The sequence below is a fragment of the Podarcis filfolensis genome, assembly GCF_964270895.1.
Source record: "Podarcis filfolensis genome assembly, chromosome: 13".
NCBI lineage: Eukaryota > Metazoa > Chordata > Lepidosauria > Squamata > Lacertidae > Podarcis > Podarcis filfolensis.
The window spans coordinates 12,459,391-12,484,514 of NC_139615.1; the positions used below are offsets into that span (position 1 = coordinate 12,459,391).

At 42.1% G+C, this 25,124-nt stretch overlaps 2 protein-coding genes across 2 annotated transcripts; both read right to left on the bottom strand.

Moving 5' to 3' along the window:
• Positions 1 to 2,636: 2,636 nt before the first annotated feature.
• Positions 2,637 to 7,143, bottom strand: LOC310747107 (vomeronasal type-2 receptor 26-like). The gene is made up of 4 exons (XM_083581441.1): positions 6,289 to 7,143; positions 5,269 to 5,496; positions 3,935 to 4,061; positions 2,637 to 3,543 (listed from the first exon to the last, which is right to left on the bottom strand). The coding sequence occupies exons 1-4, from the start codon at positions 7,123 to 7,125 to the stop codon at positions 2,642 to 2,644; spliced, it is 2,094 nt and encodes a 697-aa protein (XP_083437567.1). The 5' UTR covers positions 7,126 to 7,143; the 3' UTR covers positions 2,637 to 2,641.
• A 5,020-nt stretch (positions 7,144 to 12,163) lies between these two features.
• On the bottom strand, positions 12,164 to 24,550 carry LOC310747102 (vomeronasal type-2 receptor 26-like). The gene is made up of 4 exons (XM_083581436.1): positions 23,696 to 24,550; positions 18,961 to 19,188; positions 16,604 to 16,730; positions 12,164 to 13,340 (listed from the first exon to the last, which is right to left on the bottom strand). The coding sequence occupies exons 1-4, from the start codon at positions 24,530 to 24,532 to the stop codon at positions 12,439 to 12,441; spliced, it is 2,094 nt and encodes a 697-aa protein (XP_083437562.1). The 5' UTR covers positions 24,533 to 24,550; the 3' UTR covers positions 12,164 to 12,438.
• Positions 24,551 to 25,124: the final 574 nt, after the last annotated feature.

Sequence of the window (25,124 nt, forward strand, 5' to 3'; positions counted from 1 at the left end):
AACCATAAACAGCAACAAAATAAACACCGGGGGAAAAAAAGAAAAAAAAATACAAACATCAAAAATTCAACACAAAAAGAAAAAAAAAAGAAAGAAGAGAAAAAGAAAGAAAAAAGATAAGAAAAATAAAAATCCCTCTTTTCAGTTTCTCACCATTTTTTTACTTATTTTCCTGACTTCCTCCCACCTCCCTCTTTGTATTCCATTTAAAGATTTGTTCAGCAAATTCATACCTCTTACCTTACCCTTAATTATATATCCCCATATAATATCCTCATATTTTCATTTATAATCAAACCATTCTTACAAATTCTTATTGCACCTTATTACTCAAACCACTTCATTTTTACAATAATTTCATTAATTTTATCTTATCCTCAAATCATTAAACTTTCAAAATTTAAACCAAATTTTGCTAAAGCCAATTACATCCTTTCCAACATCTTTTAATGTTTCATTAGTATTAAAATAATTCCATAAATATAAGTTTATTACAAAAAGCATTTCTCATTCTAAGTTAATCCAGCGTCCCTTTTCCTGGTTCACGGCAATGTCAGTCCATATATCATTATATCCTTGTCAATCAGGTGTCCTAATGTCTGAGGCTCTCAAGTCACTTCCAAGCCCCTTCTGCGAGTTTTCTTGTTCCTGTTTGTAATTGCATACATCCTTGTTCCCTGTTGATTTCTTTCGCCTTTCCTTCTCTTTCTCCTTGGGGGGCCAATCTCCGGGTAATTCCGTACAGTAATATTCTTCATTTCCTTTTATCCAATTGTCCCATTCCCCGGTGTTGCACTCCCCAGTGTTTAGTTTGTAATCCAAAGAGTAATTGTTCCAAAAAAGATCTTCCACTTGTTTCACAGTCCCACCAGAAATAGAAATTTTCATAAATCCAAAGTTTAGCCAGTGTCCTCCAAATTCCATCCTCCAGTATTGCAGCTTTTGGTCATGTGAGACTTTAATTCTCTGTGTCTTTTGGGATACATTCACAATCTCTTCCATCTTTCTCTGCCCTTGCACTTGCCCTATTGAACCAGTTTCCTGAATAGATTGTTGTGCAGTTTCTGTAGCTGCATTTTCCATTGGCACCTCTTTGCTGACTGCAGCTGCTATATAGTCCATCTTTTGATTCATCAAAGACACTTTCTCCTCCAGCTGTCGCAGCACATCATATATTTTGCCCAGGGCAGATAAAACTTCCTCTCTAATCATTTCTGTCAAGGTCAGAGAGCTGGTCCCACGGTCTAATTTTCCCAGTTACAATGTTCTCTTTATAGTTTAGAACAAACACACTGGCTGGCTTCCTCTAGGGGGTGTAGTTACTTTTGGCATCCATTTTTAAATTGTATCCAACAAGGAAAAAATTACTTTCGATTTTCAGATATTTTGTTTCCTTTCAATATAAAGCCAACAGACAGAAAGCAGCATTGGAATTATTTTTTCCCTTTTCCAGTTCTATATGTCAATTTTTCTATTTTCAAATTGTAGATATCACCGACAGTTTCTTTCCTGTCATTCCGTCCCCAGGTTAGGGACAGTGGAAGCTTATTTTCTTAACTCTCTCTCTGCAGGATTAGAAAGTCAAATTTTCTCCCCCTTTCCTCCTGCTGTCTAGGGGGGTTTGATGGTTAAAAGTGCAGGAAACTTCAGGCTATCTGTTTTCCCGGCTTTTAGCTTGTAAAATCTTTGCTTTGATCTTTATACAAAGGACGGGAGGTGGACTTCCTTTTTGCACCTTCCCGTTTCAGGTCAAATTCAAAGCTATATTTTAATCCAAAATTTTCAATTGTCCTACTCACGGGTTGTTGTTTAAAATCCGAATTGTCACAGGAAGAAGGACAGCGCTCTCTGACAACAGCTGTGCAGCTTTGCTCCGCAGAAGTAGTGATTGACTCTCAGCACCATGCCAGCCCCCGTCTCACTCAGGAGCCCTTTATAGGGTTCCTTTGCCGAACGGGGGGGGGGGCGCAAACGGTGCCCGCCGAGTCCCATGGCCGCAGGCTTCTTCCGCCTGCGGTTTTCAAAGGATCCCCGCTTTGCTGTAGCGGTAGGACCCGATTTCTGCGGAGCTGTCTCCCTCTGAATCAGAGGGAATCCGCCATTGTCGGAGGCACTGCCTCCGGAAGTCTCGTTTCAAAACATTTTTTGGGGGGGAAAGGATTTTCATGTATTTTATGTGTGTCTAGATTCCACCCCAGTCTTCTTGACAATACACATACTACAAGAGAATAATGTATGTGTAAATGTATTATTGTTTCCCTCAAAGCAAAGTACAGATGCTTCAGGTTACAGACGCTTCAGGTTACAGACTCCGCTAACCCAGAAATAGTACCTCAGGTTAAGAAATTTGCTTCAGGATGAGAACAAAAATTGTGCAGTGGCAGCGCAGCAGGAGGACCCATTAGCTAAAGTGGTGCTTCAGGTTAAGAACAGTTTCAGGTTAAAAACGGACCTCCAGAATGAATTAAGTTCTTAACCCAAGGTACCACTGTAAGTCAATTTTACAAATGAATTTTCAACTATGGGAATTTTGACTCTAGAAAAAATTATATAAGGCAGCAGCTGAACATATATTTCCAAATGTTCTACTGTACACAGAGAAAAAAGCATGAAGACAGCAAAGGGCAGGTTTATTATTTCTTTAAATTTTCTTCCTTATTAGCTGTTCTCTATTGTTCAGCTCAGGCCTCAGGATGATTATATAACATTTGGGGAAAAAGATGCAACCCAGCAACCCACCACCGGAGGCTAAGATGGAGAAGATCTCCACAGCTACCATGTATTTTCCCTTGGTGCTCAGGTAGGAGGGAATAAAGGACAGCCAAACACTGCAGAAGACCAACATGCTGAAAGTGATAAACTTGGCTTCATTGAAACTGTCTGGTAACTTCCTGGCAAGGAAAGCCACAGCAAAACTTACAGTTGCCAGGCAACTCATGTAGATGAGGACACAGTAAAACATGGCCACAGACCCCTCATTACATTCTAGTATGATTTCTTCCATCACGGAGTGCATGTCCACATCTGGGTATGGGGGAGAGGTTGCCAGCCACACAGTACATATCCCTGCTTGGACTATGGAGCAGGAAAGGAGAATGGAGTGGCCTAGTCCTTTGCCCACCCATTTTCTCATCCTGGATTCTGGTTTTGTAGCCATGAAGGCCAAAACCACCGTGAAGGTTTTTGCCAGGACGCATGAAACAGCAGTTGAGAAGATGATGCCAAAAGCTGGTTGCCGGAGGAGACATGTGACCTTTTCAGGTCGGCCAATGAAGAGCAATGCACAAAGGAAGCAGAGCAGGAGAGAGATGAGGAGAGTGTAGGTGATGTTTTGGTTGTTTGCAATCACAATGGGTGTATCGTGGTGCTTCATAAATATACCTAGTACCAGAGCTGTGATCAAGGAAAGGGAAAGAGAGAAACAGGCTAAACTGATGCCCAAAGTTTCTTCATAAGACAAGAAGCTTATGTCCTTGGGTAGACATGCATCACGGTTCTTGCTTGGATAGTCTTTGTCAGCGCATTTATGACAATCATTCATATCTGGAAAAATGTAAAGAAATGAGCTCATATCATATCAGCTTACTGAAATGTTTCCTTTCTGTCTGAGAAGGAAAGAGCTGTGTTTAAATCAAAACACATGTTTAGTACTGTCTGATGCTCTGCAATGCGGTAATGTTGAGTTTAGTTGGTTCAGAGCTATGTTGTCCTGTAAGTGCCACAGCCATGGCCATTGACATTTCCATGTTTATACACACCAGACTGGGTGCAGCCTGTGTAAGTCAGAAGGAGTGGTAAGACCTCCTCTAGATATGATTTGATCCACATACCATCCAACTACTCTTAATGCATTGGCATTCTCATTTGATTAACAAATTTAGACAATCATAAAGGCAAAGAAGCAGGCTCTATTTAATCTATTTATTTCTCCTACCATCCTGGTTTGCAATCTTCCCCTCTGCACATGGGACGCAATCGTAGCAGCAAGGTGGCTGTCCCTCCTTCACTTTCTTGCTGGATCCTGGAAGACATCTCTCAGTACAGACAGAAAGAGGCTGAGTCTATTCCATAAATGAAAGAGCAGAATGCGGAAGAGTTCCAAATAAGAGATTTTTGAGGAATGCGATCTTGGTGAATTCCAAAACAACCAAAATTCCAGACAAATACATAAATTTTAATGAAGCTATCCAGGACCTACGATACCCCTTGGAATGCTGCAACACAATTCTCAGCATGTTAAGAAAAATATATACTTTTGAATACGTATTTTGAGATAACTCATTTTTAAAGACTAATGTATCCATTCCTAATGCTCAGTCACTTGTTCTTTACATCTTTCCTCTCAGCTCTCTCCTTCACTCTCTCAATCTTCACCACTTCTCCTGCTTCCACCTCTTCCACTTATGAACTTAGGAGACTAGCGGTCCACTTATGAACTTAGCGGTCCACTTATGAACTTCCACTTATGAACTTAGGAGACTAGCGGTCTCCTGCACCTGCTGCTGTCGGTTCCCATTTTCTTCCTCTGGTATTATTATACCTCCCTTTCCCAACCACCCCATTCCTCCAAATTTTAGCAAGAAAGGTGAAATCTTTAGGCTTATCTATTAATGCATCCTCTTTAACTCAGTCAAAAATCAGTGTTTTCTAAATGTAAAGATATCCTAATGTTTTTGTTTATTTTAATATAGATTTCTATTTTTACTTAAAATTCACATTGCAGTCTTCCAGAAGAAAGAAAAACCCATTTAGTTACTCCAACTAACCACTTGTGTGCACTCTCTGATGTAAGATTGCTTCAAGGTCAAAAAGATCATCCATTTAATAGTTTCATGGTCTTTCACCACGTACACCCTCTTGTGCAGGCAAAATATATGCAGAGGCCCTGATTGGCTGGGGAAAAACCCTGCACTCCTGTCTCCAGGCCTTTTCATAGGAAAACTGGTATTTGACCAATATCAAAGCACCCATATTCAGATGAAGGCTCTCTGTTTGTGTGTCCCTAAGGTATATTTGCACTGTTAACCTAGTTTAACTGTATTTTGTAGTATAAGGGTTCTTCTGTTTTGTATCCTCCTTAATAAAATATTTGCCTTTACTTCTTGAGTGGCTTCTAGCAATAAGCTTTTGTATCTTAATCTGGTACTTGGATGCATTGGTCATGTTCTACACAGTAAGTTTAAAAGACAGTGAGTAGACATGCAGGTGAATGATCATTGCTTATGCAAGATTGAATCTCTTTGGAATTATCTAACAATGTGGCCCTACCTGATTAAACCACCTATGCCATGTTATGGCATCTTCATCAAGGGTTAATTTTTGGTCTGAAGGAGTTTGTGAATATATCCTCCCAACTCTCACTCTGTGAAAACTTTGGTTGGAGAATATAATCCAATTGATAATATCCAAGCTAGATGCTGCCTCTCCATTCTGGTTGATGAAGACCACATCTCCTGCAGTATTGTTAAATGAGATACTTGTCAGAAAGTGATGGAGCTAGATTGAATACAGAAAAGGCAATTGTTTGGAAATGGCTGCAGTTCTAATACAGAACTGAGGTATCTTTTTCCTGTGGGCAGGACCTACAGCAAGTGGTGGGTGGTGATACAGTCAACTGTGAGTGGAGTCAGGTCCAAGGATGCAGAGACCACCCATTGTCACTCTCCCACATCTTTCTCTCTCTCCCCTTTCTACAGCCTTCCTTTCTCTGCCCCCACCACACTTCTTTTCCTCTATCACATTCATCCCAGGAGACAAAACATTGGTTTGTGACCACCTGCTCTGAGGCAGCATTTGGTGTATATGGGATAGAGAGAATGCTGAACATCTTTCTTGACTATTACCACTACTTGTTATCTGTGAAAGCAATAACATATCAGTGGCCTCCAAACATCTCTCATACAAATGCCTTTTTTTCTCTGAGAGGAATGAGCAGGCTGACAACATTTCGGAAACTCATATTTGTGAGGGAATAGCAGGACCCTACCAGTCAAGGTGAGCTCCCGTTGCTCAGTCCCTGCTTCTGCCCACCTAGCAGTTCAAAAGCACAAAGTGCAAGTGGATAAATAAGTACCACTCTGGCGGGAAGGTAAATGGCATTTCCGTGCACTGCTCTGGCTCGCCAGAAGGGGGTTAGTCATGCTGGCCACAAGACCTGGAAGCTGTACGCCGGCTCCCATGATGAGTAAAGCGAAATGAGCACCGCAACCCTGGAGTCGTCCGTGACTGCCACCTAATGGTCAGGGGTCCATTTACCTTTTTACCAGTCGAGGATGTTCAGCCTATTACCTGCCAAAACTGTAGATTCAGATTATTCTCTCTCCCTCCATACACCATTCCTCTCTGTCTGAGACCGGATGTGGACATGGCATGTAAAGCATGGGCCATGGCGTACACAGCACAGTGGATGTTGTAACTGTGGCCTGTCATGCTCAATTCAAAAAGTGATCCGGGAAGGTTCTCCAGCTTCTCTTCTCCAGTGCACATATTCTCCTCCATTCTGTCTGAAGTGATATCTGGGAATACACATCCAAAGACCTGTTGCCAGAAGTCCTTGATAAAACCGTCCCCATCTGTGCTGAAAGGGTTTCTGTGCACAACATACTGATGAAATCCTGGTGGGTTTCTGAAGTGAATTTCAAAGGAAATAGCACCACTGAATATTCCTGAATCCCAGTTCCTTTGAAAGACAAATGAAGTGAACTCAACCTGGGAAGTTATTATCCATACTTTACTTTTTATATTGTATGTCATGTCATCATGTTCTGATAGGTATGGAAGCCATCTAAAAGTTGCCATGGAATAAGATTCTCCATAGGCAACTATTACATTAGCTGTGCTGCTAAAAATCTTATGGTTTATACTTGCCCCCTGTTGTATTATGCCATTAATTTCAGATATAAAACTATAATTGGGGATTCTTTCTAGGAATGCAAAGCAGACACCACTCTTGGTAAACATTGGGGAAATGGTTTGCACAAATCTTTCTCCATTCTTATTGTCTGTTGCAATGGCTCCAATCCACGTCCACCTGAAATGCAGAAGCAAAGAGAGAATTCCCTCATACTGAAGGGCTTCTGAGGCTGATATCTGGTAGAAGGGAAGACCTGGGCTTTTATCATTCATCACTGGAGCAGAGCCATAAATGAGCTAAAAAGTAAATGGAGGAAGAGAAGAGAGAAAGTAGATTCCTTTCACAGTATTCATATACATTATGTGGTGAACCCTGTTATTCAAATATGCCCTTTGCCAACTTTTCACAGATTGTGTGCCTCTCTCTCAATTATACAAAAGACACACATACAGATGGGCCGAGAACTGGAACCATCACATTTCTTCTCTGGAGATTCTTCTTTCTTTTTCATGATTCACATACACCATCACACAGCAAGACTGTGCTGCCTCTTCTCAGACTTTATTTCTGCACATTTATTTCACTTATGAATCAGCTGCTCACTACTGTTACTGTACTCCTGAAGAACTGGAATGTATCTGCAATTTGCCATACCTCGCAGTGAATTTAATTGGTTTGGTGCATTAAAGTGGAATAATGATTTTATCGACACCTACCTATCAGTTTTTTTGGCTGTAAACAATTCCTGCCCCCCTTTCCCAGCAGCTTTTTTGAGATGCCCTGATCACTAATTTTAGTACTGGCACATACTTGTCAGCTTTTATCCTGTAAGCAATTTTCTGCTTTCCCCAGCAACTCAATTCAGATACCTCCACACTAAGCAGAAAATGCTGCGTAACCAAAAACAGCTGGTGAGGGAAAAGCCCACTTTCCCATCATTGGCATTTGGGATATCAGTGTTCTAGATGTGTGTGTAAGAAAGGATGAGTGACATATTTTTTTTCTGGTATTGCACCCTTTCTACTTATCCAGGTTTGTTTGTTTGCTTATATTATAATTATGTACCACCTTTATTTTCCAAGGATCTCAAGGTGGTGTACATGGTTTTCCTTCCAATTTCATCTTCACCCTGAACTGCTGATACACCCTGAACTGATTCCGAGGAACCTGCCTCTTCCTCTATGCAATTTAATAAAGGTATTGTACATAGGTGTCCTACCTGCGGAATCTTAAAGATATCCAAAACAGTGGCCACATAAAAGGAGATTTCAGAATCCAGTCCCCCAATGACCCCAGTCAGATTATTTTCAACATCACATATATAGTTAGGGACAAATTTCTTCACAACGGATAAAAGCAGCAGTGTGGCGAGATATGTGTTCCTTGCATTGTTATAGCTGTCATATAAGTGAAAGCCCAAGGTGATATTGGGTAGGATACGAGGGTCTTCGTTGATCTGCTTGACTGCAAATGCCAAGGCCATGATGTGCTGGTAAAGCTTAGGCAACACCCTAGAATGAGAGTTGCAAACTGTATCAGCAGGAACTTTTACATGTCAACACAGTAGTTAATCATAATGATTTGGGGGCCGGTTACACTCTGTCTGCTCTACTATTGAATAGCTCTTATCAGTAGAAAGTTCTTCCTGATGTTTAGTTGAAATCTCCTTTCTTATTTCTTTAATACACTTATTTGGAGCAAGAGAAAACAAGTGTGTTCCATCTTCCTGGTGACAACCCTTGAGATATTTTTTAATGGCTATCATATTTCCCCTCAGTCTCATCATAGCTAAACATACCAAACTCCCTCAACCGTTCCTCATAAGGCTTGGTTTCCAGACCATCTTTGTTGCCCTCCTCTGCATATGTTCCAGCTTGCTAATACGTTTCCTTCTTAAATTGTAGTGATCAGAACTGGACACAGGACTCCAGGTGACCAAGGCAGAACAGAGCAGTACTATTACTTCCTTTAATCAGAACACTACACTTCTGTTGATGCAGATCCCTTGACCTTTTCCACATGTACTACTGGCAAGTCAAGTGTTCCTCATCTTAGATTTGTGCATTTGTCTCTACTGAAATCCATGTTGTTACTATTGTCCCATTTTTCCAATGTTTTAAGGTTGGGTTGCTAATGTGGGGCCAATGGGACGTCTTGCCGTACACACCTGAGGTCTTTTCCTGACACTTACAATCTCTGGTCTCTCCCTGCAGTGACCTCTTTTTCATGAAGCAGGGATTGTCATTGGAATTCACTGAATTCTATACTTCATAATAAGTACCTTTCAGTGCTGAAACAAACCTTAGCCTAGATCAGAAAATGAAACATTCAGCTTCAGAACAGGTTTTTAAAAATTCATTCTTACTAACACTCTAGTAGTTTAGATAAATATAGGGACACGGGTAGTGCTGTGGGTTAAACCACAGAGCCTAGGACTTGCCAATCAGAAGGTCAGCGGTTCGAATACCCATGATGGGGTGAGCTCCCGTTGCTCTGTCCCAGCTACTGCCAACATAGCAGTTCGAAAGCACGTCATAATGCAAGTAGATAAATAGGTACCGCTCCGGAGGGAAAGTAAACGGTGTTTCCGTGCGCTGCTCTGGTTCGCCAGAAGTGGCTTAGTCAGGCTGGCCACATGACCCCAAAGTTGTATGCCGGCTCCCTCGGCCAATAAAGCGAGATGAGCGCCGCAACCCCAGAGTCGGCCACGACTGGACCTAATGGTCAGGGGTCCCTTTACCTTTAGTTTAGATAAAGTCTATCAAAATTGGCTTTTCAAAAGGGCTCTCCCACATACACAAACATGCATATGTTTGAATACATTTATATTTATTTTCATATCAAGAAATGGAGCTTCTACATTATTCTCTCAATTCACAAGACATTCCTATGGATTTTTGCATCAGCCTATGTCCCACTGAAATGCAAAGTTGTTATTACTAGGTAAATAGGTAGAGGTTTGCAGCCTTAGTCATTACTCTCAGGCTGTGACTCTAGGTTTGATCATTTCTCTGTTGTAATGGATGAGTGACTTAATTCTTACACAAGCTCTTCAGGCATCGCTGGTGGGGGTTCCTCAGCAAATGTTGCTGGAGAGGAGATGAAGCCACCATGGTAAACAATGCCACCAATGTTAAAATCTCCTGGCTGATGATATGTGTGAAGTGGATGGTGTGGGCCTTGGAGCCTGCATTTCGCTATGTGAGCCTGACATACATTGTAAGAAATCAGTTCCAGCAGTAAAACCACCATTCTCAATACAAAGGCAACTGTCTGTTCTACATGGAACCCATGATTTCTCTGGCAATATTATAATTAGCTACTCCAAGATAAAAATTGTCTCATTTGAATGGTGATTAAGTTTCCTGAGACGATTCAATCTGGGAGTGTGTAAGATCAGACTTGTGGATCCCAGACCCTATTTAAATTATTCTGGTTAATTTTAGTATCCTTTGTGTTCCTTTTGCAAGTCCACAGAGATTTTTGAGGAGCAGCAGATTTAATTATAGCCATGTTAATAACCAAGCTGGAATTCAGTTATTTATTCAATGCTTGTGAACCCCTGTGGAATTGCTGAAGAAAATGTGTTTGTCACATATTCGGAACTATTGTGTTAAATTCCCTTTCAGTGGATAATAAGGGGCTAGTGGTGTATTGGTGAAGTCAGAAGTTCATAATAGAAGACCTTGTAAACAATGGAGACTCCCAAATGTAGTATGGTGTTGTGAGCATCTTGGAATTTGGCTGAGTGGACCTGGATTCACATCAACCGCGTGGCACGAGAACAATGGCTGCTCACCATTTTTCCAGGGGAGACAATGGCGTTGCCTCACTCTCAGCCTCCTTCCCCGATAGCCTAGGCACGCACTTTTGCTGGCCTTTGGAGGGGAATTCTCCTTGGCCAGTGGATCTCAAAAGGGAGGGGTCTTTCCAACCCAAAAGGCAGTATAAATGGATCACTCACTGGTGCCTCCTGGAGGGAAGTGCTTTGCTGGCTGTACCCATTGGCTGCTGTCTTGTCTAGCCTGGAAGTGAGGCTTAAAAGGGCAGTTGCAGGAGGCTCTCGCAGCACGGATGGGTGAAGAGCGACACCCTCCCACCCTCCCTTTTTATTTCCATGTTTTACTGTGTTTTTATATCTGCTGTAAGCCACCCAAAGTGGCTGGAGAAACGCAGCCAGATGAGTGGGTTATAAATAATAAAATTATTATTATTATTAGTCCTACTTCCTTCCATTCCTGTCTCCATTTGAATACCTGGACCTTCTGCAAAGGGCCATAATCTTACAGACACTCATTAACAAGCATAGTTAGCTTGCTGTATAACAGTACAGATGTCTACACAGAAATAAGTGTTTTAAGATTTAATGGGCCTGACTTCCAGAGAAGGGAGTACAAGCGGGCAACGTAGGCTCTGGTTTACGGTAGAAACCAAGAGAAAGCAGTGGCTTTGTGCCCTTAGGAGCTGTATAACAGGAATAAATTCAGAGGTCAAGCTTGGATTCTAGAAAACTGAGGTCCATTATGGGAATACATATGCAACCTGAAGTCTCTCTGTCCTCTTTGATTCCACTTTCAATCTGATTAAGCTCTGGTTTACTTGTATTCTCCATTCATCATGGTTAGGTCTAATCAATTTTATCTGCTCAGTAAACATTTGCTGAAGGATGCCAACGATCGGTGGAAAGTTAAACAATATACTTGCCACAAATATAATACCTATTTGTATTAAGACTATAGTGTTCTGATCCATCACTTGTGTTGGTGAAAATAAAACTTTTCAGTTGTGGCTTTGTTGAATGCTCTGCCCAGTGAACTGTACATGGTTCTTTGTTGCCATCTTTTCCAAGCACCAGGGCAGAAATCTAGTTCTCTGAATTTCACCAAGGAGACCTGATTCAGACAAAATCTTGGGGGGAGGGAACCCAATTCAATGGGGGGTAAATTATTTCACAGTACATATATAATCTATGGAACTCAATGCCATAGGAAACAATGGAGGAGACAATGCGTTTGCTTTTGGATACAGCTTGAAGGTTTAATCTCACTGTAAACAAGTGGTACAGTGACAATAAAGTATTTCTATTTCCCACAGGAATCTGGTTGGTCAGTGTGAGTACAGGCTGCCATACAAGATGGGCCATTGACCTGACTCAAGAGGATTATCTTACATTTCTACGATCTTGAGTATGGATAGTTGATGATGAAATCTGACTGTCAGTAGTACAGAACAATAGACCATAAATGAATACTCAAATATTCCATGGCCTGCAATAGTACAGTTTTACATTATGCTGAAAGCTGTGAGAATTAAGGCTAGATGCAGATTTGCTTACATGTATATTTTGACAAGAATTACTCTGAGTCTTCTTGTCAACACTTGCTACAAGAAAATAATGTATGTGGAAATGTATGATTGTTTTCCTCAAAGCAAATAAGTCAATTTTACAAAGGAAATTTCAACAATGGGAATTTGGAGTCTAGAAAAAATTATAAAAGGGAGCAGGTGAACTTATATTTCCAAATATTCTACTGTAAATACAGAGGAAAACACAAAATACAGCAGATGACAGGTTTCTCATTTCTTTAATTTTTCTTCCTTATTAGCTGTTCCCTATTGTTCAGCTCAGGCCTCAGAATGATTATGTAACATTTGGGGAAGAAGATGCAACTCAGCAACCCACCACCAGAGGCTAAGATGGAGAAGATCTCCACAGCTACCATATATTTTCCCTTGGTGCTCAGGTAGGAGGGAATAAAGGACAGCCAAACACTGCAGAAGACCAACATGCTGAAAGTGATAAACTTGGCTTCATTGAAACTGTCCGGTAACTTCCTGGCAAGGAAAGCCACAGCAAAACATATAGTTGCCAGGCAGCCCATGTAGATGAGGACACAGTAAAACATTGTTACAGAGCCTTCATTACATTCTAGTATAATTTCTTTTGTCATTGAGTGCATGTCCATATCTGGGTATGGGGGAGAGGTTGCCAGCCACACAGTGCATATCCCTGCCTGAACAATGGAGCAGGAAAGGAGAATGGAGTGGCCTAGTCCTTTCCCCACCCATTTCCTCATCCTGGATTCTGGTTTTGTAGCCATGAAGGCCAAAACCACAGTGAAGGTTTTTGCCAGGACACAAGAAACAGCAGTTGAGAAGATGATGCCAAAAGCTGGTTGCCGGAGGAGACATGTGACCTTGTCAGGTCGGCCAATGAAGAGCAAAGGACAAAGGAAGCAGAGCAGGAGAGAGATGAGGAGAGCATAGGTGAGGTTTCGGTTGTTTGCAATCACAATGGGTGTGTTGTGGTGCTTCATAAATATACCTAGTACCAGAGCAGTGATCAAGGAGAGGGAAAGAGAGAAACATGCCAAACTGATGCCCAAAGGTTCTTCATAAGACAAGAAGCTTATATCCTTGGGTAGACATGCATTCCGGTTCTTGCTTGGATAGTCTTTGTCTGGGCATTTATAACAGTCATTCATATCTGGAAAAAAATAAGGATATGGTCCTTAGCTCCTTTAACGCCAGCTTGCTGACATGCTTACTTTCTGTCTGAGAAGAAAGGAGCTCAGCTCAAAATAAAACATATGTCCAGTACTTTGTCATGTGGTTCAGAGCGATGTCGTCCTATAATCAACACAGGCAGGGCCATTCCTCCTCATGATATTTGAGTGTATCGTCACACTAGCTTGAGTGCAGCTTATGTAAGTTGGAAGGACTTCCGGGTTGGCGCCTCCGGCAATGGCGGAGCTCCTCTGATTGGGAGGAACTTGCTCCGTGGAAAGCAGGGTCTGACCGCCACGGCGAAGGCGGAGACCCTCTGAAATCACAAGCGGGAGAAGCTTGTGAACTTGGAATTCGGCTGGCACCTTCTGCGCCTCCCCTACTCGCGGGGAAACCCTGTTTTGGGGATCCGGAGCGATGTGGGGTGAGTGGCGCGGTGCTTCGAATTGACTGCTTCTTTCACGGAGTGAAGCCGCATTGCTGTTGCCGGAGAGCGCTGACTTTTTCCTGTGGACAATTGGATTTTAAACAACTGAGTAGAGTAGAACGGAAAATTGGATCTTTAAATACCTTAATTTGGCACCGAAACGGGGAAGGTCTTAAACAGGAAATCCTCCTTCCTCTTTTGTAAATAGATTGAAGCAAAGACGTTATAAGCTAAAGTCTTTGAAAGATTTTGGCAAAGGATTAAATTTCCATCGGTTGAAACTACAAAACCCCCCTTGGAAGCAGGAGAAGAGGGGGGAAATTTTGGACTTAGCGAGCCTGCAGGAGAGAGTGAAAAACCAAATTACCACTGCTCTGAACCTGGAAAAGGGCTGCCAGAAAGAGTGAAGTTGTGGGAGAGTTCATTGACTGCGAAGAGAACATTTTTGACAGCTAGTTAAATAAGAGAAAGATACTGTTTCCATTGTTCTCTTCTGCGTTTAAAAAGGAGGAAAAGTAACTGAAAATTGAAACTATTTTTATGGCTTGAGTTGTGTTTGAAAGGATTGATACAAGTGGAGACTGTTTCCCTCTAGAGGGAGCCCTTGAAACTGTTACAGGAGTATAACTGGGGAATTGCCAGCTGCGAGATAAGAAATTGTGAGAACCAGAGATTGACCTTGGACCATTTAATGTTGACAGGAGAAGCCATTGTGACGGTATTATGCAAGATAAGCTATTCGCTATTCATAAGAAGACGGATGACATGTCTTTTAAAATTGACAACTTGGAACAAAAAGTGACCAGTTGGAGACAAAAAGTGAGCATTAATACAGAAACAATTCAGGACTTGGTACAAGAATCTACTTTGGCAGGACAAATTGTGGAGGAGAAAGAGAAAGCTGTGGTTGTTGAGCCTAAAGGAATACAAGCGGGATCCTCAGTCTTACAGAAGCAAATTGAGGATTACAAGTTGAGGCCTTCTATGATTGAATCAAGAAAAAGCCATATTTTGAGGATTGGATCCCGGCTTGGACGGAAGAAGGAAAGTTGGAAAGATCCCTCTATGCAGGGATTAACTGACTTTTGGGACATGGACTTGGGTCTGGAGGAGATTGGAGTTCTGGGGGCCTTTGGATTTGGAGGAATTTTGAAACATGTCATGAAACATCTTATAGACCTTAGCTTCAACCATGGAAATTTGGCTGACCTGTCCAGAAGGAATAAAAGCATGGTTAGGTTGGAGTTTTCCCAAGATCTGCTCTTTGGCATTAAAGAATATGAAGAAGACCTGCAGAAGGGACCTGGAAAAGAGTTAAGAGCCTCGGACATAAGATCTCCAGGTTGATGGACTATTTGGAATTGATGGAAAGGACTGGCAGAATCCGAAACCAGGGAGAGGAGATGGTGGAAGAAGATTGGAGAATTTAAAGTTTATATATAGAAATACTGTAAAATTAATGAGTGATAGAAAAATGGTGGAAAGAAATTTTATGGCCTTAGCAGAAATATTATAAGGAGTTAAGCATATATAAGTATTTTAGTTTTAATGAAAAATAAGGTTAAAAAATATGTTAAGATATCTATAATATGATAGAAAATTGAGAAAGATGGAAAGGATTTGCTGAAACAATTAATAGAAGTAGAATACAAAAAGGGAGGTGAGAGGAAGTCGAGGAAACAAGGGAATGAAAGATAGAGTATGGAACAGGTGTGATGTATGTTTTTAAATGGTTTCTGTTCTGTTTTGCTTAGGGTTAGGGTGGGTTAGGGTTTAGTTTAGTTTAGTTTAATGTGTTTAGTTTAATGTGTTTAGGTTGTGCTTTGTATTGTTTATACATTGTATTGTATTGTTTCTTTTCTTTCTTTGTTTTTTCTCTCTTGTCTTTTTTCTTTTCCTTTTCCTTTTCTGTAATCTTTAAAAGTAATAAATATTATTTTTTAAAAAAATATATGTAAGTCGGAAGGAGTGACAAGGACCACTCTGGATACGATTCGAACCACATGCCACCTAGCTACTCTCAATGCATTGTTATTCTCATTTGATTAACATATTCCAACTATCTCTCTAAATATTGACCCTGTATACCTGCATCATTTAGCCTGTACACTGAGGGAGGAGGAGGAGGAGTTTGGATTTGATATCCCGCTTTATCACTACCCTAAGGAGTCTCAATGCGGCTAACATTCTGCTTTCCCTTCCTTCCCCACAACAAACACTATGTGAGGTGAGTGGGGCTGAGAGACTTCAGAGAAGTGTGACTAGCCCAAGGTCACCCAAGGTCACCCAGCAGCTGCATGTGGAGGAGTGGGGAATCGAACCCGGTTCACCAGACTACGAGTCCACCACTCTTAACCACTACACCACACTGGCTCTGGGATCTAGCTCTGAGGGCCTTTTGTCAGTTTTCCCATTGCGAGAAGTGAAGTTACAGGGAACCAGGCACAGGGCCTTCTTGGTAGTGGCACCCACCCTGGGGAATGTCCACCCATCAGATGTCAAGGAAATAAACAACAATCTGACTTTTAGAAAACACCTGAAGGCAGCCCTATATAGGGAAGCCCTTAATGTTTGAAGTTTTACTGTCGTTGAGGTTTCAATTTGTTGGAAGCTTTCTAGCATGGCTGGGGCAACCCAGTCAGATGGACTGAATATAAATTATTGTTACTATTGCTACTACCACCAATATCTGAAGGACAACCACCAAGAGGCAGGGACACACATACAATAACTTATGTCTTCTTTTGAAACTTAACCTCAGCCATCCTGACACCTTTTAGTCAAATGGACCCATTTAATCAAATTCTTTCCCTTACCATCCTGGTTTGCAATCTTCCCCTCTGGACATGGGATGCAATCATAGCAGCAAGGGGGATGTCCCTCCTTCACTTTCTTGCTGGATCCTGGAAGACATCTCTCAGTACAGACAGAAAGAGGCTGAGTCTAATCCATAAATGGAAGAGCAGAAGAATCATCGAGAGAATAATGAGTTCAGCATGTTTCAGGTTCTAAGGCTCTTCTCTATGTTTCTAAACTGACACAGAATGCCTCTACCAAGAGCAATTGCTACTTTTCTTTTTAGTAGTAGTAATGTTTGGCATGATGTAATATCTCCTCTATTGTTCTGGGTTGCGCAGGCACACTTTGAAGTTACTCTAGTGTTCCTGTTAATCTTGTTATAATCGTTACTTCTTAGTATGATGTCCACTAGGTAGGCACCTCTGGACAAATTCTGGACAAATACATGAATTGGAATGGTGCTATCCAAGAGATTTAGCACTGAGCATGTTAAGGGGAAAATATGCTTTGGAATACATATTTTGAGATACCTCCCTTTTTTTCAGACTGATGCATCCATTCCCTATGCTCTTCACACCTTTGCTCTCAGCCCCCTCCTTCACTTTCTGTATCTTCACCACTTTTCCTGCTTCCACCTCTTCCACTGGCTCCCTTAGAAGACTAGTGGTATCCTGAACCTGCTGCTGCTGTCTGCTTTCACTTTTTTCCTCCTTTTCCCAATCACTTCATTTCTCCACTTTTCTCACAAGAAAGGCAAAATCATGGGGCTTATCAATTCATACATAGTCTTTCACTCAGTTCAAAACCAGTATTTAATATTTATAAAGAAATCCCAATTTCTTTGGTTTATTTTGCAATAATTTTCTTTATATACTTAGGATTCTGGTTGCAGTCTTTCAGAGGGGAAGAAAAAGAACCCATTTTATTAGTCCAACCGACCTCCTGTGTGCACTGTTTGATGTAAGATTGCTTCAAGGTCAACATGATCATGCAAAAATCAACTGGATAGCTAACTGGTCTTTCAGATGTACACCCTCTAGTGCAGGGGAAGTGTATGCCAAGGCCGTGACTAGCTGAAAGAAAACATGCCCTCCTGTGTCCAGGCCTTTTCATAGAAAAACTGGTATTTGACTTGGGCCTGCTGATCCACATTCAGATGAAGATAGTGTGAAGTAAAAATCACATTTGTATGGATGAAGCTTGTGGTGGGGGTCTGTGAAGGGTTGGTATTAGGGTGAGACAACCTAGCTTTCGCTATTTTCATTGCAATCAGTTTCCCCAAGGTAAGTTTACACTGTTAGTCTTGCTTAACTGTATTTTATAGTAAAAGGGTTCCTCTGTTTTGTAACCTCCTTAATAAAATATTTGCCTTTATTCCTTGTTCCAACAGAGGGCTGCCCTTGGATGCCTTCTAAAAAGTTGTGTTGGTCTTTAATCTCCTTGACATCTGCAGGGAGGGTGTTCCACAGGGAACACTGTTCTAGGGATATACCGTATTTTTCGCTCTCTAGGACGCACCCGATCATAGGATGCACCTTGTTTTAGAGGGGGAGAACAGGGGGGGGGAATTCTCCCCATCTCTGCTCAGTGCCCCTTTAGCGAAGCGGCAGGAGAAACGGAGCCCCTTCCATTTCTCCTCCCGCTTCGCTGAAGGGGTGCTGCACAGCTCTTCCTCTCTGCTGAAGCCAGGAGAGTCTTGCTCTCCTGGCTTCAGCAAAAGGAACCCGAAGCCTCTGGAGCACAGCGGGAGCGCTCCCTCTGCGCTTCGGAGGCTTCGTGTTGCTATCGCTGATGCCAAGGAGTCTGCATTTGCTCCATAGGACGCACACACAATTCCCCTTAATTTTTGGAGGGGAAAAAGTGCGTCCTATAGAGCGAAAAATACGGTACATGGTGAATTGGCTTCTTTATTTATAAAGTGCTTTATCCAAATCTTTAAACCAGGGATTCCCAGTGTGGTATTATGGCAACCTCATACAGCTCATTGGTGAATGCTCAGGCCCTCTCCTCTACCATTTTCAATGATTTTTGTTAATGTAATGAATTTTGCATTTTAAACTGAAGATGGTGCTGAAGTGAACGGAAAGTGGCATCTAGTGGCACATTAACTTTTCTCCAGAATGTTTCTGGATCCCACATGAGGGCCATAGAGAAGACAGAGGGAGCAGACAAGCTAGATACATAAGGTACATAGAAGTAGTGGTGGGGCTTACCTACCCCCTCCCCAATATTTTATTCAAGTTGTTGACCCTGCTTTGGCCATCCACTAATCAGTAACTTGCAGTTCAAAAGACAGCGATTAGAAAGGCAGGTGGATAATTATTGCTTAAACTATATTGAATCTCTTCTGAATTAGATAAAAATGTGGCCCTACCTGGTTAAACCAACTGTGCCATGTTATGGCATCTTCATCAAGGGTTAATTTTTGGTCTGGAGGAGCTTGTGGATCTATCCTCCCAACTCTCACTCTATGGAAACTTTGGTTTGCGAATATGATCCAGTTGACAATATCCAAGCTAGATGCTGCCACTCCATTCTGGTTGATGAAGACCACATCTCCTGCAGTATTGTTAAATGAGATACCTCTCAGAAAGTGATGGAGCTAGATTGAAAACAGAAGAGACAGGTGTTTAGAAAAGGCTACAGCCTAACACAGGGCTGAGCAAACTTTTTTCCTGTGTGTAGAGCATTCAGCGAATGGTGGGTGGTGATTTAGGCAACTGTAAGTGGAGTCAGGTCCAAGCATGGAGACAGCCATCCCATTTTCTTTCACAAATGTGCCAGTCTCCGTTTCCCACCCAAATTATTGATAGTCTCTCTCTCTTCCTGTCTACCTCCGCTTCCACTGTTTAACGTTATGGAATGGGGAATTGGACCAAAATATTAAATTCGATGCTCAATTTCTTGAGGTTAACTGATGATGTCATAACTTCTCAATATACTGTGTTTTTTTAAAAAACGGTGACAGAAGTTTTCAGTCCTGCCAACTTTTGTTATTTTAAACAATGTATTGGAAAACTTTGATGCTATCTAAGCCTTGTAATGCTGGATTCAGCTGATACTACTGCCGTTAATGCATGACTGACTAGGCTAAAGGCCCACAGACATTCCCCCCCCCCCAGTCATCTCAGAACAAATTGTAGGAAAATATGAGAAGTGTGAAGGAATCATGCTTATTCTCTGATAAGAGGAATAAACTTTTGTGGCTTCCAGTTGGGCGTATCTTAAAGACAAACCTCCTTTCATCCCAAGTTCATTTTTTGTACTGAGAATATGTGACTTGTATGATCAAGATGGCTGTGACTTTGTGCTTCTTCACCTGGTCTTTATTTTGTATTCCCTTTAAGACTTAGAAGAAATATCCACAGGAATTGCTCTGTTGCTAAGAAATGTCTTTGCAGTGTGTAAAACAGAGGTCATTTCTAGACTGTTTGAGACTATAACAGAGGGCAACAACTTTAGTGTTGTCTCCAACTATGCTTTCCTCAGACCCATTTTAATTAAGGAACCTAAATAATATTACAAGTTTCACAAGGAAAGGACAAATTTTACCAAGGAAATTCAGGGTATACAGTGGTACCTCAGGTTAAGTAATTAATTCGCTCCGGAGGTCCGTTCTTAACCTGAAACTGTTCTTAACCTGAAGAACCACTTTAGCTAATGGGGTGTCCTGCTGCTGCCGCACCGTAGGAACATGATTTCTGTTCTCATCCTGAAGCAAAGTTCTTAACCTGAAGCACTATTTCTGGGTTAGCGGTGTCTGTAACCTGAAGTATATGCAACCTGAAGCGCATGTAACCCGAGGTACCACTGTAGTTACTTAGTAATAGTGGATGGACCCACAGCCCCCTGTGATCCTCCTTGGATGAAGATAGAACTTTAATAAAACAAACCAATTTCCGTGTCATGGTAAACCTATGAACTGCAGAGGTTTTTCATACTTTGCTCCTTCCTGAACAAAAGCAGGAGCAACAATTTCTTCTTGGCTTACTAATTGTGGTTTGTTTGAGCAAACCAAACCAAATTCACCAGCTTGGATTTATCATGAAGTCAGGAGTCATTGTTTGTTTACTCATCCTAGTGGAGGAGTGAGGCTGGAGCAATCTCCACATTTATTATAAACTTTATAATGACGTGTAAACTGGACATTTGTTTCTCAGTAGGAGATGCCGGTTCTCAGTTTTCAGAAGAAAGAAAATCACACCTGTGGTTTTTCTGTTACATTTTGGAAGTAAAAATTCCCCACCCTTTTCTTTTTTAGTTCATTGTTTTCGATTACCGTGGTACTTTGGGTTGTAGACGCTTCAGGTTACAGACTCTGCTAACCCAGAAATAGTACCTCAGGTTAAGAACTTTGCTTCAGGATGAGAACAGAAATCATGCGGTGGCAGCAGTGCAGCAGCAGTGGGAGGCTCCATTAGGTAAAGTGGTACCTCAGGTTAAGAACAGATTCAGGTTAAGAACGGATCTCCAGAACAAATTAAGTTCTTAACCCAGGTACCACTGTACTGGCTTTTGCAAAGTAGCTGTAGAAATGTACCAAACATTTTCTGGCACATTATGAGTTGAAACAAGTGTTATCAAACAAAATATTTGTAAATATGATGCAAATGATTTCTGAGAGATGTGATTTATTTTTCAATATGCCTAAAGGTAAAGGTAAAGGGACCCCTGACCATTAGGTCCAGTCATGACCGACTCTGGGGTTGCGGCGCTCATCTTGCTTTATTGGCTGAGGGAGGCGGTGTACAGCTTCCGGGTCATGTGGCCAGCATGATTAAGCCGCTTCTGGCGAACCAGAGCAGTGCACGGAAACACCATTTACCTTCCCGCCGGAGCGGTACCTATTTATCTACTTGCACTTTGACGTGCTTTTGAACTGCTAGGTTGGCAGGAGCAGGGACCGAGCAACGGGAGCTCACCCCGTTGCGGGTATTCGAAACCCGGGACCTTCTGATCGGCAAGTCCTTGGCTCTGTGGTTTTACCCACAGCACCACCCGTATCCCAGATCTCAAGCCCTTCTTCCCCACACTCCCTTTTCCATCTTTCCCTTTCTCCCTCTCCCTCTGGTTCTGGCGAACCAGAGCAGTGCACGGAAACACCATTTACCTTCCCGCCGGAGCGGTACCTATTTATCTACTTGCACTTTGACGTGCTTTCGAACTGCTAGGTTGGCAGGAGCAGGGACTGAGCAATGGGAGCTCACCCCGTTGCAGGGATTCGAACCGCTGACCTTCTGATCGGCAAATCCTAGGCTCTGTGGTTTAACCTACAGCGCCACCCGCATCCCAAAATGCCTAGAGAGGCATATTCAATATGCCTAGAGAAGTCTTAATATCCCAGATCTCAAGCCCTTCTTCCCCAAACTCCCTTTTCCATCTTTCCCTTTCTCCCTCTCCATGAGACACTGTGTTGTGCAGCCACCTGCTCTGAGGAAGGATTTGGTGGATATGGGCTAGAGAGAATGCCGAACCTCTCTATTGACTATGACCACTACTTCCTTTCTGTGAATGCAGATTTCAGTGGGCTGCAAAGCTTCTCTCATACAAATGCTTTCTCCTCAAATACAGGGCAGTAACCACTCAAAATAGGACACAACCATCATTTCCCTTTTCTCTGGGGGTATACTGCCATTATGTAGCCCAGATCTGCAAGCAGCACAGTATGTGGGGAATCATCTAGGAAACCATCATATCAGTGCCTTCTCCTCTGTCAGCAGAATTATAAATTCATTTCTGGACTCTGCCCAAATGTTTGAACTCTTAGAGGAAAGACTAAGGTAACAGCATTTTGTGAAGCCATACATATTCAACATAGTGGGGGGTGGGTGCCTTTGCCATATAATGGTTCCAAAATAAAACCGTAATCCTCAAAAGGATGTGCCAGAGTGAAGACCGTTAGGAGAACCCTCCAGGCTATCAGCAGCCCCCTCCTCCATTTCTCTGAGCGTCCTCCGGTGAGCATTGCTCTGGAAAAGGCACCCCCTTCCTCTCCATGGCACTCCAGCAGCATAAACCAGCTTGGTTTATGCACACTGGTCTTCTGGCTTAACACAGCAAGAAGAATGAAGCATCATAGCTCTAAACTACTCTTTATTTACACTATATTACACAGACATCACCTTGCCAACAAAGGTCCGTATAGTTAAAGCTATGGTTTTCCCAATAGTGATGTATGGAAGTGAGAGCTGGACTATAAAGAAAGCTGATCGTCGAAGAATTGATGCTTTTGAATTATGGTGCTGGAGGAGACTCTTGAGAGTCCCATGGACTGCAAGAAGATCAAACCTATCCATTCTTAAAGAAGTCAGCCCTGAGCGCTCACTGGAAGTACAGATCCTGAAGCTGAGACTCCAATACTTTGGCCACCTCATGAGAAGAGAAGACTCCCAGGAAAAGACCCTGATGTTGGGAAAGACGGAGGGCACAAGGAGAAGGGGACGACAGAGGACAAGATGGTTGGATAGTGTTCTTGAAGCTACCAACATAAGTTTGACCAAACTGTGGGAGGCAGTGGAAGACTGGAGTGCCTGGCGTGCTCTGGTTCATGGGGTCACGAAGAGTTGGACACGACTAAACGACTAAACAGCAACAACAACAACAACAACACAGACAAGGAATCATGGTGCTCTTTCTCATCCAGCTCCGAGAGAGAACAGGCAAAAATGAAAGTACATCACATAATACATACAGATAGGGCTATATCCAGTTCTCACGCTTCCTCTCAGACAGACTGTGTGATTTGTACTAATCACAAAATGCAGCCCTGGAGGAGTGAAATTGCTGGAAGTGTGAGAAAGAAGGCCACCTGCAGATGAATTGCAGGAAGGGCCAGAAGCCCAAGAGCTCTGGAGCAGGAGGTGCCAGTGGCGAGAATCGTACCAAGCCTAGCTCTACCCAGGCACATGCTTTGATTACACCAATACCTCCCCAACTATCCAGAATGAAGCATCTTCGCCCTAGTGCATCCCTTTCATGAAGGTAAGACGTGGGGGGGGGGTGATAGGTCAACTGTGATGTCATGCACTCCTCCTCCCCCAGTGTTGGGCACAACTCTGATTATGAGGAAGCAACAGAGCTCTCACTGTTGAGGATGTAACAACATTTACCTGCCAAAACTGTGTATTCAGTTTCTTCCCTATCGATCCATACACCATTCCTCTGTGTCTGAGTCTGGATGTGGACATGGCATGCAAAGCATGGGCCATGGCATAAACAGCACTGTGGATGCTGTAACTGTGGCCTGTCATGCTCATTTCAAAAAATGATCCAGGAAGGTTCTCCAGCTTCTCTTCTCCGGTGCAAATATTCCCCTCCACCTTGTCTGAAGTGATATCTGGGAATACACATCCAAAGGCCTGTTGCCAGAAGTCCTTGATAAAACCGTCCCCATCTCTGCTGAAAGGGTTTCTGTGCACAACATACTGATGAAATCCTGGTGGGTTTCTGAAGTGAATTTCAAAGGATATAGCACCACTGAATACTCCTGAATCCCAGTTCCTTTGAAAGACAAATGAAGCGAACTCAACCTGGGCTGTTACTATCCATACTTTACTTTTTACATTATTAATCAAGTCATTATGTTTTGATAAGTATGGAAGCCATATAAAATTTGCCATGGAATAAGACTCTCCAGAGGTCACCACTGCATTAGCTTTGCTGCTAAAGATTTTGTCTTGTATATTGGTCGCCTGTTCTAGCAAGCCATACATTTCAGAAATAAAACTGAAATCAGGGATTCTTTCTATGAATGCAAAGCAGACACCACTGTTGGTAAACATGGGCGAAATAGTTTGCACAAATCTTTCTCCATTCTCATTGTTTGTTGCAATGACTCCAATCCATGTCCACCTGAAATGCAGAAGCAAAGAGAGAATTCCCTCATACTGAAGGGCTTCCGAGGCTGCCATCTGGTAGAAGGGAAGCCCTGGGCTTTTATCATTCATCACTGGAGCCGAGCCATAAATGAGCTAAAAGTAAATGGAGGAAGAGAAGAGACAAAGTAGAGTTCTTTCACAGTATTCATAATAATTATGTGGAGAACCTGTTAGTCAAATATAGCCTTTGCCAATGTTTCAGGGTTTGTGTGGCTCTCTCTCACATATACAAAAGTCAAACATGCAGATGGGCTGAAAACTCGGATCATCTCCCATTTGTGGTTTTTAAACCTTTGATTTGATGACTGGAGAGGGACACTGCGCCTGTTTTGTTTTATTTTATTTATAAATCTTGTTAACACTTTGATGACTAAAGCAGGGCATTGTCATTGTGTCTATTTTACTGTTTAGGGAAGCTTATAATGTTTGACGGACGATTGTATTTTAATATTTTGTTGGAAGCCGCCTAGAGTGGTTGGAGAAAACCCAGCCAGATAGGTGGGGTATAAATAAATTATTTTTATTATTATTAAAAAAGAAAACAATTTTTTTTATGTCATTGTAAAATTTGGCAGGGTCTTGTACAATAGATAAAACTGAATGGGGAAACATACATACCATACCCCAAACAGCAGATCACCTAAACATTGTCTGTCTATGT

Excerpts from the sequence above, each read along its gene's own strand:
- LOC310747107 (XM_083581441.1), bottom strand. The coding sequence starts at position 7,125 with ATGAATGATAAAAGCCCAGGTCTTCCCTTCTACCAGATATCAGCCTCA. Across the intron at positions 4,062-5,268 it reads GGCATAGGTGGTTTAATCAG|ACTCAGCCTCTTTCTGTCTG; the intron begins GTAGGGCCACAT and ends TTTATGGAATAG. Across the intron at positions 3,544-3,934 it reads GAAGATTGCAAACCAGGATG|ATATGAATGATTGTCATAAA; the intron begins GTAGGAGAAATA and ends ACATTTTTCCAG.
- LOC310747102 (XM_083581436.1), bottom strand. The coding sequence starts at position 24,532 with ATGAATGATAAAAGCCCAGGGCTTCCCTTCTACCAGATGGCAGCCTCG. Across the intron at positions 19,189-23,695 it reads TGAATACACAGTTTTGGCAG|CTCCATCACTTTCTGAGAGG; the intron begins GTAAATGTTGTT and ends TTTTCAATCTAG. Across the intron at positions 13,341-16,603 it reads GAAGATTGCAAACCAGGATG|ATATGAATGACTGTTATAAA; the intron begins GTAAGGGAAAGA and ends ATTTTTTTCCAG.